At 39.5% G+C, this 18686-nt stretch overlaps 1 protein-coding gene across 1 annotated transcript in view; it reads right to left on the minus strand.

The window, feature by feature from the left end:
* Positions 1 to 18686, minus strand: part of LOC134337933 (MORN repeat-containing protein 1-like) — a 240582-nt gene that overhangs the window by 124848 nt on the left and 97048 nt on the right. The window contains exon 11 of the mRNA XM_063033345.1: positions 16458 to 16526. Coding sequence (XP_062889415.1) covers positions 16458 to 16526 — 69 coding nt within the window. The remainder of the gene's footprint in view (positions 1 to 16457; positions 16527 to 18686) is intronic.

Genomic DNA, 18686 nt, shown 5'->3' on the forward strand with positions numbered 1-18686 from the left:
ACACTAAACAGAAGATATCACTCTGGATTGAGGTAAGAGATAAGAGGTAAGAGATAAGGGATTTGCTTTATTTGCTACATGTACATCGAAACATTGAAGCATACAGTGAAATACATCATGTTCCTGTGTCAATGACCAACACAGTCTGAGAATGTGCTGGGGCAGCCTGCAAGTGCCACCACACTTCTGGCACCAAAATAGCATGCCCACAACTTACTAATCCTAACCGTTAGTCTTTGAAATGTGGGAGGAAACTGGAGCATCTAGAGGAAACCCACACAGTCACGGGGTGAATGTACAAATTCCTTACAGACAATGGTGAGAATTGAAGCCCAATCGGAGATCGTTAGTGAAAGATATAGCACTGATGTGAGCTTCATGCTGCTTTCCTTCTGCGCCATCTCAGCAGTTTTTCCCCATTCATAGTGTTGCTTTTGTCTTCATAAGATGGAAAAATCTCCGGTAATATTTGCCCAAAACTCCAAATCAAAGTTTGATATTTTTCAAGGATAACTTGAAGAAATAGTTGAACTGTTTCTTCTGAACTTCCTGAGAGTGTTTTCTCTCTCTGAACACTCTTTAGAAGATTTTCTTTGACATCTATTAAATGACATCCTAATGATATGCCTGACTATATCATTTATGATCCAAACAGTAATACATGGATGTTTGGAGTCCTTGTGCATTTGAAAGTCTTGTGTCTGCAAGGATGGATGAATAGTCTGCACTTGGCTGACACATGAAATGAAATGAAAGGTAAGTTGAAGTTTATGTTGGTTGACCACATTTCTGAGACCTTATCTTAATCAGTTTCCTTAGACAGCCAAAATAGTTCACTTTCACAGCACATTGCTTGTACACCGTTTTGGTTTCATGTGCATACTTCAGGGTTGACAACACAAGGGCTTTGCAGACCTTCAGATTTGTTAGTTGACTGATGCCCTTGGGCTCCCACACACTTGCACATAGTCTGCCAAAGGCCATATTTGCCTTGTCGATTCAAGTGCTGATTTCTCCCTGATATGAACAGTATAGAATAGTGAACAGATGAGACAGATAATCCTGCTCACTGCTCAGAGAGTTTGGTTATTAATGCTTTTGTGCTGCAGGCTGCTTCACACTTTAGCCTTGTGTCAATTATGATGATACCAAAATGTCAGACTCAGAAATGGGGTTTAATGAATAGACATCAATAAACAAAATCATGAATAGTCACTTCCCTTAACTTTAGTCTTGTCTTCAGACTGAGAAGTCTGTCATCAATATAATATCTGATGTTAATCCAGGTGTCATAATCATAAAATTCAAAGCAAAATCAGTAAACATAGCAGAGAACCGAAGAGCATTGGGGCCAATACACAGACCTGCTTGAACCCATTGGTGACAGGGAATGATAGCAGATGATACAGTGCTTTTATCTTAGTAAATATCCCAAAGCACTACATGGGATCATTATCAAGAATTCATGCCTGGATAAAGAACCAGACAGCTATTGGTGAGAGTGGAAAGATAATACAACAAGATTCATACCTCCTAATTCCTTACTAATATGATATCAGCACAAATCATACAGAGTTTATTCCTTTAATGCAGAAACATGGGGCCCAACTTTCTTAGCCACTGGCATCAACTCACTAATTGGCAATAGTAGAAGGTAGCCTGCAGATCTGAAACCATTTAGTGAGATGGGAGAACACAGTGAGAGTGGGCATCCTGATCTTCCAACTGTCTCCATTGCCTTGGTGGATGAAATTGAGGGAGGGAGAGAGGTCCTCTAGTTACGGGTCCAGGAAATTCTCCAAGCTCAGATTAAAGCTGTAGAATCGCAGATGAAGTGAATGCAAGGTGTGGTAGCAGTATCTCTAAAAGATTTAATAACCTAACACACACAGGCAAGGTGAGTGAATATATTACTCACCTTGGAGTGGCACTATAACGTAATGGTTAGCACACTGCTTTTACAGTGTCGGCAACCTGGGTTCAATTCCTACCGCTGTCTGCAAGGAGTTTGCATGTTTGCAACATGACCGCATAGGTTTCCGAGGGATGCTCCAGTTTCTTCCCACATTCGAAAGACATACTGACAGGTTAGTAGATTAACTGGCCACTTACTAACTGGTGGAATTGGACGGTATGGGCTTACTGGGCTGCAAATGCTTGTTACCATGAGGTATCTCTAAATAAATAAATAAAATATTGTCAAATTTTGAACCATTAGCCTCGCGCACTTTTCAACAGAATACATCCTTGTCATCCATTTACCAACAATGTTAATCATGTTTGGGATCTTATATACAAATCAGACTCCCTCATAGTTTCCACTACATTTCAAATACTTTATACCTTGCCAGGTTTTCAACCATGACAAGTACATCATTTACCCAAATTACAGGATACAGAGAACGTTTTATCTGAGTGATCAGCCAGAGGAGATGCCTCCTTCACTTCCACTTCCTCCTCCAGCTGCTCAGCTGCTGAAAGGGCTGAGCAGTACTGATAGCTGGCGACCATAGTTTCAGGCCTCACTTTGCAACGTAGAACAAGGATCCTGTAAGCCATTCCAGGACACAGAAGAGTTGCTTCAGAACATGAGTGGGCTGCTTAATTAGGTTTTGGATGGCAAACTGGCTCCTCCGCGTGAACATTCTCCCCTTGTGCGCAGCTTAAAATGGAGCCCAATGGTTTTTATTCTAGTAGCCACAGTTTGGTCTGGCTAAGTGACTTGACGGAAGTGGTGGAGGGAACTATAGCAATAAGACTGATTTATGATTACTTGCATGAGCATTTGGCACTGACAAACATGAACATCTGTACAGAGTCACAATCAAGAAGTGACATTCCTTATCATAGAGTCATAGAACACCACAGTACAGAAACATGCCCCTCGGCCCATCTAGTCTGTGCCAAACAATTATTCTGGCTGGTCCCATTGACCTGCACCCAGACCATAGCCCTCCATATCCCTCCCATCAACGTACTTACCCAAATTTCTCTGAAATGCTGAAATCAAACCCGTATCCACCACTTTCACTGGCAGTTCGTTCCACACTCTTACCACGCTCTGAGTGAAGTTCACCGTCATGATCCCCTTAAGCATTTTATCTTTCACTCTTAACATGACCAGTTCGAGTCTCACCCAACCTCAAAGGAAAAAAGCTTGCTTGCATTTACCCTCATAACTTTGTATACTTTTGTATAATTTTTTTAGCTGCTGAGCACCTTTGGATTCCCTTAAAGTGTTGTTGCTGAAATCTTTTTCTAGCAGGATATTTTTCTAGCACCGGCAGGTACAAAATGCTCACATCGAACTTCTGCCTTGCCAGAGCTGGAGTTCCTAAGGCGATCCTACATTGAGTTCAATACTGACTGGCAACTTCTGCAATGCCACTGGTGCCAAACTGTATCGGTCTCTGCTGTTCCTTTGGATTCATCAGCAGTGTGACGGGGGGGGGTGGGGTGTGGGGCTACGACATGGGCAACAGCTTGCTCTCCATCTCATACTACCCTCGTTTGTGTATCATGTAGATAGCTGGCATGAACACCCATGGTCAACCCCGACCAGCGGAGAGCCTCAAAAGTTTACTTTAACTTATGTTTATCTTCATTTTACAACGTATTGTGCTACTGCTGTGAAAAGCTAAATTTCATGGCATTTTACCCTGTATCTGTAGGCCCATGACAATAATAAACTTGAACATACATCTCCTCTTTGGTTTCTAAGCAGCCCCACCCTTCATCTTGCTATTCATTTACTATTTATGTGCCAAATGAAGACCTTTGGATTCTATTTATGTTCGCAGTGAATCCACTCTCATGCTCTCTGTTTGACCCTTCTATTTCCTTTTTCACTTCCTCTCTAATCTTTCAATTCGCAGCATAGATCTTACTTGTATTTTCCACTGTCAAACACTCACTTCATATGCATAATTTTATATGCTTTATGTGGTGTTTCTGGCTTAGGTCACGTGGACCTTTACTCCTTGTGAGAACATGCCTAGACTGCACCTGAACTATTTCCTCACAGGCAGAGTAGGACATTCATCTTTCATCAAGATTATGGGGCTGATTTTCTATCCTTGTTCTTCTTAATATCTTGTGACTGATGCATCTTTGTTTTGAATGAAAATGGCTCTACAGTGCTCCAGGGTAGAAGATTCCAAAGATGTACCATCCTTTGAGTAAAGACGAGGAACCAGTCGAGTGAATCTTTACTGTATTCCACTATGCCAAATAAATTTATGTTTTGGATAAGGAAATCACAACCGTACACTAAATTCTAGATGCAATCTCATTAAGGCACTATATTATCATTGTAAAACCGTATCAATAGTCAAATTCTCTTGCAGTTAAGGTCAACATATTTACCTTCATAACTGCTTGCTGCATCTGCATGCTAACTTTGATTGATTTGTAGGCAGGTACATCCAAATCCATTGTACATTAACATTTCCCATTATTTCACCATTAAAAGTTCTTCTGTTTATGAACCTAAATGGATGACCTCTCATTACTCTGCCCCATATTCTAGCTGCTTTGGCCTTGCTCACTCACTTAGCATGTTTACGTCCACTTAAAATCTCTTTTCCTTAGATGTTGCCTGACCTGCTGTATTCCTCCAGTGTTTTGTGCGTTGCTTTGGATTTCCAGCATCTGCAGTCTTTCTTGTGTTTGTGATTTACTTCTGCTCAATGCCTGTTAACTAATTCTCAGTCCATGCCAGTACATTAGCCCCAGTTCCATGTGCCCTGACCTTAAAGTCCAACCTCCTTGGGAGGACCTTTTAAGAATCTAAAGAAGTCACATCCATTGATCTCTCTTGTCCGTTGCATTAGTGATATTCTCAAATAACTTCAGTAAATTAGTGAAATATGATATTCCTCTCAGAAATCCATGCCGACTTTGTTCAATCTTATTATACTCTTCCAGTTGTTCCATTACTACATCCTTAATTATAGACTTCAGCATTTTCCTTACTACTGAGACTAAGCTAACAGGTCAGTAGCTGGAGACACAATAGATGTGGATGCTGGAATCCAGAATAACCCACAAGATGCTGGAGGAACTCAGGGGTTCGGGCAGCATCTGTAGAAGAAAATGAGCAATCAACATTTTGGGTAGTTCCCTGTTTTTCTCTCCCTCCTTACAGTGGGATCACATTTTCTGCCATCCTATCTGCAGAGACCATTCCAGGACCTACGGAATTCTGAAAAATTATGATCAATGTATGCACTGTCACTTTTGTACACCATTGGGCCCTTGTGATTTATCAGTCTCACCAACCTCCCCAGTACAATGCTTTTATTAATTTCCCTCAGTTACGTAATCTTGTTTAACTCTTGGTTCTTTGATATTTCTGGTGGATTTTCATGTTTGCTTTCATTAGGAATCCACCTTTCTTCATTGTTCTTTTAACTCTTATTAAACTAGTTTATAAGATAATTGAAATCTCCTAATTTCCTTCCTCAGTTGTTCATACACTTACCTATAATTGCCCCGCAAATGTTTTCCTTCACACACGTTAGTTGGTGGCCGACAATATACACATGATAGTGTAATGGCACCTCCACTGTGACTTAACCAGAGGATTGAATTCTTGACTCATAAGGAAAACATCCTCTGTATCCAGCATTGTTATCTTCTCCATTATCAATACCATCTTTCTTTATTCTTTCCCAAACAACTCGCTTCCTGCAATATTTCATAACCGATGTCCCTTTTTTGAGCCACGTCTTCTTTAATGTCACAAGACCATTTTCTCTTGTGAGCATTTGAGCTTACAGATAACCAAAGTTATTTGTCACATTTATTATGTACATGTAGTACTAAATTATGGTAACTCTTCTTAATCTAACTCTAACTAATGCTCTACTACTTCATACTTTAATGCTATCCATCCCTTCAAAGCTCTCTGTGTCTTTTGTGCACCTTGTTTCTTCTTATAACCCTCTTGCTCCTCCACTGCCTAGTTACACCCTCTCTCTATTCTCTTCCACCTACCTCCTAGCACCATGCGATGTTACTGATCCTGGCTCTATTAACCTATCCATTTCATACAGGCTTCTCTTTTCCCACAACTAGTCCAAATCCTTGGAATCTTCTGTGGAGTGCTAAATTTTCCCCCATGCATCAATCTGCTCTATCTTCTTAGATCTGCATTTATTAATGCATGGCACCTGTAATACTCACTTCTTAATCTTTTTTCTGAACCCAATCCCTCTTTCTAGCTACAGTATGTCAATGACACCATATAGATCATAGCTTCCCTCACCACTCAAAACATTCTGCAGTTGTTCAGTGACATTATTGACCTGACACCAGAAAGACATGTTTCAAATCCTGACTGCAGCCACAGCTGTCTGCTCCATAATATTAATTCTCTACAACCTTTGCCTTCATGACATTCCCTCTCCTCTCCCTATTATAGATTAGTTGTCCATGATATAGACAATTCTAACTGCATTCTGCAGAGAAACTATCACATTCATTGGGATTCAGAGCTTACAACTGATATGAGATTAAGATACACTCAAGGGGGTACTGCATCAGCAAGAATCAAGAATTAATGGATCAGCACATTATTGCAATAAGATACAAAGAATAATGTAGAGGATTTGTATCTAAATACTATTTATAAAAAGAAAGAGGGTGGTAAACCCTTCTTTAAATAGCAAGGTTGCTGTTATCCACTGGGAAAGGATTATGCCAACTATGACACTGCTAAGGTAACTGATTTATTTTTTAAAATAAAAAGTCCCATCAAAGGTTGGGATGAACCTGTATATGACATTATTTAACAAAGGTTGAACAGGAGTAAGCAATACAATTTTTCAGACATTTTCTACTATTCTACATCTCACGAACCTCTCAGCGCCCAAAAATATACTGGGGGTTGAGAATTCCAAATATCCACAGCCCTCTGAATGAAGAAATATCTTCTCATGTCATTTGTAAATAGCCATGCTCTCAGCCTGAGATGACGATATCTACCTGCAGATCCTCCGGCCAAAGGAAAAGGATCTCCAGAGGGCTGACCAGTAGAGGCAACCCTTTAACTATGTGATACTGCTCTGAAGCTCGGAAGTTCAGCTTCCTGGTGTGTTGCTAGCAGATCTCAACTCAAACAAGATGGAGACAGAGAGAGTATCACACTATCTGAAATACGGGTGCTTACATGATAATGATAATCATATATTGGGTATAGCTCGCAATATTAGTGTCTGTTTTGATACTTGAACAGAAAATGTAGCTTGGAAGGAAGACTGAAAAATTTCCTGGCATTCTGAGAGGTTTAAGGGTTAATGACACATGTTATGTGCACAAATACAGTGACGTCAAATAGCTACTGGGCTTATTTTACTCTATTCCGCCCCTTAATTATTGGTTTAATTGGTGATTTTCTACTTGGGTGGTAATGTTCTACAGCTGTGGTTTAGTCACAGCAGAAAACAATGCAAAAGTAAAGTTAACAACTAAAATTTCACCAATAGAAACTAATTGTGTTAAAACACTACACTGAGATGGGTAGAATTAAAGCAACCAGCACAAACACAATACAGTAGTCTCTGCTAAAATAAGATATAAATATAATTTATTTTAAAAATTCTGCTTTAACTATATTGTATGAAAAGAATGTGTCATGACAACTAGAGAAAGAAATAAAAACCTTGGAAACATAGAGCTGGAAAGAACCTGGAGACCAGGAAAATTACCCAAAACCAATATTGTTTTCCCACTTTGTTACACGCACAAGGGCAGCCTGACATTCAATCTAATTCTAGAATTACTGTCTGGAACATGTCAGTCTAACATCTCTCTTCTGGGGGAAGGTGGACAAAAACAAGCAACCGTAGATAAGCACAATGTGATCTGTGCAGATTTTATTTTATTTTTTGTAAAATATCTGCTAATGAGTCATTTGGCAGTTCAGATTAACAAATGGGTACTGACAAAGAACAGGCACTAACCAGGCTTTGTAGTATAATACCTTTTCTAGTTTGTAGTGCTGTTCTCCTGTACCTAATAAACTGGCCACTGAATGTCTTCTGCTTCTGTAGCCCATCGACTTCAAGGTTCAATGTCTTGCGCATTCAGAGATGCTGTTCTGTACATCATTGTTATAACACATGGTTATTTGAGTTACTGTCACCTTCCTGTCAGCTTGAACCAGTTCGGCCATTCTCCTCTGACCTCTCTCATTAACATGGCTGTTCATCGACTATAGCTCAGCATTTAACACCATCATTCCTATAGTCCTGATAAAAAGCTACAGAACCTAGGCCTCTGTACCTCCCTCTCCAACTGGATCCATAACTTCCTAACCGTAAGATAACAGTCTGTGCGAATTGGAAATAACACCTCCGTCTTGCTGACAATCAACACTGACACACCACAAGGATGTGTGCTTAGCCCACTGCTCTACTCTCTCTATACCCATGACTGTGTGACTAGGCATAGCTCAAATGCCATCTATAAATTTGCTGATGATACAACCATTACTGGCAGTCTTTCAGATGGTGATGAAAGGGCATACATGAGCGAGATATACCAGTTAGTTGAGTGATGTTACAGCAACAATCTTGTATTGAACATCAGCAAGACCAAAGAACTGAAGGATCAGAAGAGGAGAGAGTGAGCTATTTCAAGTTCCTGGGTGTCAATATCTCTGAGGACCTAACCTGGATGCAACAGATTGATGCAGCTATAAAGAAGGCAAGACAGTGGCTGTATTTCATTTGGAGTTTAAGGAGATTTGATTTGTCAACTAAAACACTTGAAAACTTCTATAAATGTACCAAGGAGAGCATTCTGACTGGCTGCATCACCGTCTGGTATGGAAGGGTCTACTGCACAAGATCAAAATAAGTTACAGAAACTTGTAAAATGAGTCAGTTCCATCATGGGTACTAGCCTCTGTAATATCCAAGACATCTTCAAGGCGTGGTGCTTTAGGAAGGCAGAGTCCATCATTAAGGATCTCTACCACCCAGGGCAAGCCCTCTTCACACTGTTACCTTTGGGACTGAGACACAGAAGCCTGAAGGCATTCAGGAACAGCCTTCTCCCCTCTGCCATCCAATTTCTAAATGGATACTGAACCCATGAACACTACCTCACCACTTTTCAACTTGTTTTTTTTGCACTACTTATTTTAACTAAACTATTTAATAGACTGATACATACTTAAAGTAAGTCAGTTTTATTCTCTCTATTTATCATGTATTTCATTGTACTGCTGCCGTAAGGTTAACAAATTTCATGACATATGCCACTGATATTAAATCTGTTTCTGATTCTGATCCTTGTATTTGCCCACAGAATTACTACTCACTCACTGGATTTTTGTTTTGTTTTTTGCACCATTCTCTGTAAACTCTCGGGACTGTTGCGGATGAAAACCCAGGAGGTCAGCTGTTTCTGAGATCCTTTCTGGCCCCAACAATCATTGCATGATGAAAGTCACTTTATCACATTTCTTCCCCATTCTGATGTTGGGTCTGAACAACAACTGAACTTCTTGACCATGTCTGCATGCTTTTGTGCAGTGAGCTGCTGCCACATGATTGGCTAATTAGATATTTGCAGATTGAAATTCTGGCTGAGTGGTGCCACAGCAATATCCCTGCTCTATTAGCTTTATATTTATGACTGTGAGGCTAAGCACAGCTCCAAAACCTTTATTTAGTTTGCTGATGACACCATTCTTATTGGCTGAATCAAAGATGGTGACGAATCAGCATATAGGACAGAGATTAAAAACCTGGCTGAGTGGTGTCACAACAACACCCTCTCACTCAATGTCAGCAAGACTAAATAAACTCATCAAAAAGGCTAAATCTGTCCTTGGCTGCAATCCGGACTCTTTTGAGTTAGTGGTGGAGAGGAGGTCACTAAACAAACTGTTATCCATTATAGACAATCTGGCACATCCTCTCCATGACCTACTGAATAAGCAGCAGAGCACCTTTTGAACAGACTCATTCAGCGCCACTGTCATAAGGATCGTTAACAGGAAATATTTCCCACCAAATTTGATAAGCATATACAACAGTTCATCTCTGTGCGACAGGAGAACACACATCATAGTACAATAGTCCTTGCTTTATTATTTCATGCATTCTTGCACATCATTGCACTTTGGTACATTATCTTGTACATTATTGTTAGTTAAGTCTGCACACTGCTAAGTGTGTTTTTTAAATGTTGCTGCTATAACAAAAGAATTTCCCATTCAGGATCAATAAAGTTCTTCTTCTTATTATTATTATTATTAAGAGTAAGGAGCTGATTATTGACTTCAGGAAGAGGAAACCTGAAGGAGAATCAAAGAAGAGGGTTGGCAATTTAAAAATCGTCATTGTTAACATTTCAGTGGATCTGTCCTGAGTGCAGCACTTAAGTGGTATTACAATGAAAGCATGGCCATACCCCTCTACTTTCTTAAAAGTTTGCGAAGAGTAAGCATCATATTTAAAACTATGACAAACTTCTATAGATGTGTGGTGGAGAGTATATTGACTGACTGTATCACAGCCTGGTATGGAAACATCAATGCCCTTCAATGGAAAAGCCAACAAAAAGTAGTGGATATGGTCCAGTCCATCACAGAAAAAGCCTACCCCACCATTGAGCAGATCTACATGGAGCACCATTGCAGTAAAGCAACATTGGTCACCATGGCCATCCAAGGCCATGCTGTCTTCTCACTGTTAACATCAGGAAGAAGGTACAGGAACCTCAGGACTCACATCACCAGGTTCAGGAACAGTTATTACCCTCAACCATCAGGCTCTTGAACTATAGGGGATATATTCACTTACTTTCAAGGACACTTCATCTCATGGTCTCAGTATTTATTATGTGTTTATTTATATATTTATTGTTATTTATTTTTAATTTTTGTATTTGCACAGTTTGCTGTCTTTTGCACATTGGTTGTTTGTCCTGTTGGATGCAGTCTTTCACTGGTTCTATTGTGTTTCTCGTATTTACTGTGAATGCCTGCAAGAAAATGAATCTCAGGGTTGTATATGGTGATATATGTGTACTTTGATAATAAATTTACTTTGAACGAGGTGCACAGGTGTACCTAATAAAGTGGCCACTAGGCTAATTTTAAATGCATCAAGTAGTCCTTCTTAACACTTCATCATGAACAGCTTTTTAGTCAGGCTTGATAGGATGTCCTGGCAGTACTATAGAGATCACTGGATAATTAGCTAACTGGTTTTACCTTTGCCCAAAAAACTATGGCCTCAGTCTTCTGAATGTTTTACTGGAGAAAACTGCAGTTCATATATTCCCAGAAGTTAAACGAATAGTCTTATAACAAAGTTATTGGAGGAGTCGAGAGAGGTGAAGGGGAGATGACAAAGGTGCAAAGGTGAGCCAACATCTGCAAAAGATGTTGCCAAGAGGAGCTCTTAGATTGGGGAAAAGAGAGGGTCAATGATGAATCCTTAAGGATTTCTAAGGGAGCAGTTCAGGATTGAGAAAAGAAGCCATCATTTGAAAGGATCTAGCGATAACTGAACAGGTAAAGATGGAAAATATGGTGCACGATTCTACACTGTTTGAAACAGAATAATACAGTTTCATGTATTTGTCAAAGTAAAACCAATCAAGTTTCTTTTTCCAATTCCCACCTGCTCTAACCAGAAAATGTTAGCTTGTAGATGTCAGGTAGAGAAATGTGCAGAAATGAAGTTTACACACTCCTATTCTAGGCCATGAGGGAAATGCTAAACTACATTCTTTCCACACACACATATTGAAATATATGTCCCACAATAGCTTTATTTAATCTAGTCGTTATCTACCCAATTCTCCTTGATATCAGATTTGCTATCGAATGCTACACATGTATAATAATCATAATAGAGTGGATGCAGAATTATTGATATACATTAGAATGGTTTGTAACTTTTTTGTTAAAACAAAGAATGAGTATGAAAGAAAAGCTTTTCTTCAATCTCAAACCTGAGCTGACATTCATGACCTTATTTCTCTATTATATTAATAGTGCAATTTACTCCCCATTGTTCATTATTCTGTCAAACTAATCAAATGATTTTTCCCTTTTTATTCTTTATTGCTTCCACTTGCTCTGTTTGTTCTTGTAAGCATTATGGAAATTTCAGTTTTAACCAATGAAACGTAAGAAAAAAATCCCCAAAGCCCCTCTTGAAAAGAAATTTCCCTTCTGTCAATAAAATTCTGTACAGGCAATAAATTGTGCAGAATTTACAGTATGCTACCAACTATTTGGCTTTAAGAATACCCCACATGGTTTTCAAAATGTACACTTCATGACTATACATATCATTTGATTGTGGGATGTGCTGGTCAGTGGCAACACAGTGATGATCTAGTGAGAAAGGCCGGAGTCAAAACCTGGACAGAAAAAGGTGTGAAACTAAAGGTGTTTGTGACTACATTGAAGAAGTCAAAGCTGAAGAAATAGTTAAAGGAAGGCCTGAACAAGCCAGTAAGTAGCACACAGATGGACTTCAATGGTTTCCAGCAAAACTGCCTGTTGACTTTTGGAGCGCCTACATAGTGGACCAAGCAAAGAAAGAAAAAAACTACAGCCACAAGTTCTAAAGCAATATAACTTCTCCATTAAAATAAACATAAAACATGAGAAAGAGGTGGATGTTACATATGGCTATTAATCGGTTAACAGTTTAACTGTGAACCATGCTGAATCATGCAGATGGACCTGTTATGGGTAGAAGCTTCATGTTGTACACAATAGAACAGAGAAATGAACACCAGAAGGTTTTAGACTGGATCCCTGCTCCATTGTAAATTGAATGACTGTAACAGGAAGGGGCTAGGTGTAACTGGAATTGTTACTTTTAATATGATTGGAGGAAATTACTGGGGTGAAATGTCAGAAGTAGTTGTTGTTTAACACAGAGTGGCAAGTCCATGGGGCTGTGGTAGAGGAAGATATATTCGGGACATTTAAGAGGCTCTTAGGTAGGCACGGAGATGTAAGAAAAATGGAGGGCTATGTGGATGGAAGGGTTAGATTGATCTTAGAGTAGGCTAAAAGGTCTGGACAATGTTGTGGACCAAAAGGCTTGTGGTGTACTATTTCATGTGCTGTGTTCTATGAACTCAGTGTTCACACACTGATAAACCAAGGTCGCAGCCTAGAAGATTGGCGCACCTTCAGGGTTTCGGGATTTTGTGGCTCTGGAGGTGGGCAGACTCGAGGTCAGTGCCACTGCCCAGTGTGTGGTGGGAGTACACGGAAGATCGAAAGCAGATAGCTGGCTGCTGGTTGTGTGCCCAGAGACCCGAGTTCTTTGGGCACAGAGCTGGGAAAAAGTGACGCAACAGACCTTAAATATCGTAAATCAGTGAGTTGTTTGTTGTGTTTCCCCTCTTGCTGTGAAATGGGGACACCTCTTTTTCCCTTATTTGGGAGAGAGAGAGCCTGTGGTATGTCAAATTAGCGGGTGAACAAGTATTCTTTGGGGTACTGCAAGTCTGTGTCTTTATTGATGCTTTGCTACATGCTTGAGAGCTTGGTGGGGGAGGGGGGATCGTTGCTTTGCTGCTGCTTACACGTGGGAAGGGGGAGCAAGGATGGGCTTTGGGGTTCTAACATTTAACTGTCATTCATTCTTTGGGGCACTCCTCTGTTTTAGTAAAGAATTTCAGGATGTATATCTCTCTGACATTAAATGTACCTTTGAAACCTTTGAAACATGAGGGTGGGAGAAGATGCGGCAGGGATTATGAAGGCTTCAACTCCAGGTCATCATTTAAATATCCAGTTTAAAGAAGGTCTGCACGCACCGAAAGAATGGGGTCAGGCTTAATCATTATGAACAAATCTAACAATCTGGCCTCTGTTGTAAAAATATTACCTCTAAGGTTATAGGTTGGTTAACCATTACAGGGGCTTGATCACAAAATTCCCCTGGCACTCTAGTGCAGTAGAGATGGAATTCTATTCAGTCAAGGGGATGAAATATTAAACTGAGTTGCCTTATCGGGTGGACGTTGAGGGACCCATTCTGAAGAAGAGCAGGAAAGATCTTCCCTTTATTTTCCCCTTAAACCCACAGCACTATATTACCATAATAATATTTGTGGAAACCTGATATCCAAAAATAAGACCCAGTATTTCCTAAAGTATAAAATTGGCTACACATCAACAATATAGTACAAAGCTTTATTAAACTTTGAGGCAGATTAGGATAATGAAATATACAACATAAAAGAAAATTCTTTTTCTTTCTCTTACTGGGGCTAACGGTTTCTCCGCTAGAAACTGGTGTTTGAATGGCCTCAAACTCTTCCATAATAATTCTATAATTTTATAATTTTCTTTTAGACTCACATAAGAATGGAGTTTCAGGTGAAGTCCCTTCTCCAAAAGCCTCAATTTTAAGAAGCAGAAGAGCAAAAAGAGGAATATATTGAAGCAGGAGGGCTGATGGTATTAATAGAAAGATTAATTTTTTTTTGAAAAGATTAGATGCAACACTTGTCACTGCCATGATGATGAGTACCATAGCCAAACATCCAAACAGAGAGCGGAGGCACAAGAAGCTACCTAGAGCTTGTTTTTGTACCTTCACCCACCTTCGGAACAACATGCCCAACAACCTGATTATGTAAGAGCTCTGTCTGGAACATGTCAAGCTAACCCATTGCTTTGGTGAACTGTAAACAGGACAACATAAAATATGATCTGCATAGGATTAAAGAAAGGGATTTCAGCAGTACAGTTAATCTTCTATGTTCTGATAAACATTGGGTTGAAATGCTATCAATTTCTGTCACAACTAATACCAGGTTTTGTGCTGTGTAACCTGCCTAGTTCTATAGCCAATCTGTAAACCATTGTGCCCCGTGCCATTCAATCTGTGCTAGCAAATTAAACATATTTGGCAAATTGCTGCATTGTGTATTAGTGTGAGAGCTGAGAAGTTTCAGCAGAATCCTATTGACAATGTACTATTATTTAACTTCAATATAAAAGGCTGAGAGGAAGAGGCAAAAGATTATTTTTCATAAATCATCAAAAATATCCCATCTACTTAATCAATAAAGGAGTTATTGGCAGCTTCCTAGGCGGCTTCTTTCTTGAAGTGCCACTAGATTCCCACTGTAACATTGTGTCATTTAGACCAGACAGGGACCTAATTTGATTCTTGCATCGACGGATACTTTACTGCAGCCATGGCCACTGTGGGTGGTTGCACATGGCTGGAGAGGGACGGGATGGTGAAGCAGATTAAAGCTCCCCCACACTTTTACTCAAGACTACTGTCAAGTAAGCCCTTTTGAAAGACATATATAGATGTCATGTGATGACATGAACAGGCTTACTTGTGCTATTGCTATATAAAAAAATAGCCTGACAGTACTTCTAATCCAACTACACACACAGCTATGGGACCCGACCAATGGAAATCTTCCACATCCACATTGTAGACATGGAGACTAAGGGAGGCACCAGCTGTTGAGAGGCAAGTAACTATAGAAAAGCAACAAGCTGTGAAACATGCACTGCCCCAGGGACAGCAGTGCACATGGATACTCCATCTCTATCCACACTGAAACCACAGATGTGTGACATGTATTTGTGTCTTATAAGTGTCGTCTATATTAACTCTTTCACGGTTATTAAACTCCTGGCATGACAGTAGATTATTCAGACATAGATAATGCCTGAACAACTCTCTGCCGTGCCACAGATAAAATCATTTCGTTTCACCAGAACTTTCTATTGTTTGATGTGAGCAGACCTGATTTTGTAACCGACCCTGCTCTATTGGCTGATGTCGGGCAAAGTGGGAAGTTGGAAACAAGGAGGAAAGGTGGGAGGAATTTCTAATCCAAAGTAAGTAGATCTGCCGAGCAAATCATTAGGGAAAGTCATTACAGTGAAGAATACGCAAGGATTCACAAGCATTTAAATGCATTTCTGGAAAGAAACAGGGGTGTCTGCACCACAAGTCATTTGAGAGGCCCTAACCAGCTTTACTGATACTAATAGTTTTATTTCTACTTTGCCTTTTGAATATTGTAAGAGTAGGGAAAGTAGTTTTCTGGGTGCTGTTGATAGAAATATTTTAAATCAGAAGATGAAGATCAATTAAACACCTGGAAATTAATGAGAATATAGACTCATAAGTTTATAGTTAGGCTTCATAGTATATACCTTGAGGATTACTTACACTTATGGTTTTGAATCCCTTTGTAAGATAGGAATGAAGGGGAGTTTATTAATGACAAAGTGTCCTGCCCATCAGTTTTACTGCACTTTTCTTGTCTTCCTAAAAATAATTAGATTCTCCTGTTGCAGACAGAACTGGCTCATTGCCCAGGCTGGGTGTGACCATTTTGCAGAAAGGACCCCAGGCCTCCAAATAACAAAGAAAGCAGGTGCAGGACATGGACTCTGCCAATAGGATATAACGAGGTGCAATTACCGTAGAGAGCTCCTTCCTCCTGATGTTTTGTCCCTTTACCTTCATTGTCAGATGAGGGGTCTGGTGTACCTGGGGAGAAATAAAGAGCTTTCATTTAATGGTTTCATTTCTGTCAGTGCTGTGTACTCTACACAAGCAGTTTGAGGGTCTGTATTTGTCAAAACCAAATGGATTTACTTAGATTAACCACTTAATCTTCGTAGGGATAAGTAGAAGTGACATGCTTATGTGAGAAGGAATGAAGCAGAAATGAGGAAAACTTGTTGATAATATTTCAAATCAAATATCTATTGATTAGAATTTGCAGTTTCTTTTAAATTAGTTTCTAGCACAGGGTGTAAACCAGTCCAACTTGAGGGAGGAAGAGATCAAATCACAAACAAGAGAAAATCTGCAGATGCTGGAAATCTGAGCAACACACACAAAATGCTGGAGGAGCTCAGCAGGCCAGGCAGCATCTATGGGCAAAAAAAGTACAGTCAACGTTTCAGCTTGAAACATTGACTATACTTTTTTTTTCATAAATGCTGCCTGGCCTGCTGAGCTCCTCCAGCATTCTGTGTGTGTTGCAAAGGAGAAAGAGGACAGGCACTGATCCCCAAGGGAAAGAGTGAAGAGAGTGATCAAAGGCTGCCTGGAGAGAGGTGGAATTTCCAGGATGCTCTTTAAGGTGAAAATAGTAATTCGGGGAGTTCCACACAACAGGGAAAATCAGGGCGCAAATATTTTCCAAACGATTTGCTGCGTAGAAGAAAAGGAACTCAGTCCATGTACAGGTGTTAAGTCATTGCACAATGCTCATAGTCATAAAAGCATGTGGAATATTGTCTATTTCCTGAAGGGAGCTGGACTGTATGTGGAGCATACAGTTCTGCTCCTCTAAGGCTTGGTCAGACACCCATTTGAGCCTCATGAATCTCAAGAAGGAAATATTGCCCTTAAAGGAGGGACTGTGTAGGTTAACCAGAATGACTCCAGGGTTTAAAGGGTTAAATTAAAAAGACAGCATTCATAAACCTGGCTTGTATTCCCTTGAGCATGGAAGGTTGAAAGTTGATCTAATCGAGATGTTTCCAATGATAAAGAGATCCAATAATCTTGATACTGAGAAACTACTTCCTCTGCTCAGAGCATGCAGTACATGGGACATAATCTTAAAATTAGAGCCTGGTTTTTCAGGAGTGAAATCAGGAAATGGTTTTTCACACAAAGGACAATGGAAATCTGAATCTCTGTCCCCAAAGGCTGTGGATGTTAGTGCAAAGCAAAACTTTTCAACAGTTCAAAAGAGCACCACATGCTTTAATTGATGTTGGTAATAATAGAGAACAAATGCTGAACATGTACTTTTGCCTTCCGTAAGTAGTTTAATTGATGGCTTTAACTCACTTATTTTGATTTACTAAAATCCATGCAAACACTTTCATTCTCACACTTACAATAACTATAAACAAACCACAAGGAACTATAGAATTTGGAACTACAGAAGAGGCCAAAACAGTATTTCAAAAAGCTTTGGCCATATTTCCAATAGTTCTGTGTCAAAGCTTGATTTAATCTGTTGAGGAATATTTTAAAAGAGAAAAGACAGTAGGAACAGATAGAAGCTTTAGAAGTAAGTTCCAAAGTTTTTGGCCTTAGCAGTTTGAAGACCATGAGTGTGATTGCTGAATGGAACATCCGCTCAGACAGTTTTTGATAAGCTCATATTTTTTAGACCCATAGGTTCACCAGTCACATCCTTGGTAATTTTTAAGTTAATTCGTTTTAAGAACACCAGTGCTTTGGATATTTTTTTCAGCATGATGAAAGTGATTAAAGGCTGAGTATGTCTGCAGTTTAAGTAATAATGCGTCTGTGTTTCACTGTAACTACTCATTTTCACAGTTATATTTAAGGACTACTGTATATTTACACAGGCTGTTTTTGTGAAACTGTATATTAACACACAGGAAATTTATCAGGGTATTGTGAAAACTGGACAACTTTTAGCAATAAGATACACTGAGGTTGAATTCCGTAGTGCAGAGAAGGTTGATAGAAATATAACTGAAGTATATGAAATTAATTAGGGGCCTAAATACATTGAATGGATACAGGTGACTTAGCAGATCTGTTGAAATATAGGAGACACAAAGTTAAAACATTCCATACAATTATTAGAAAAGTTGAAGATTTTTATTTTAGCTTTGCCATCAAGCACCCCCTTTCTCCTGTTGCTTCTTGCAA

This window comes from Mobula hypostoma, chromosome 25 (genome assembly GCF_963921235.1).
Source record: "Mobula hypostoma chromosome 25, sMobHyp1.1, whole genome shotgun sequence".
NCBI lineage: Eukaryota > Metazoa > Chordata > Chondrichthyes > Myliobatiformes > Myliobatidae > Mobula > Mobula hypostoma.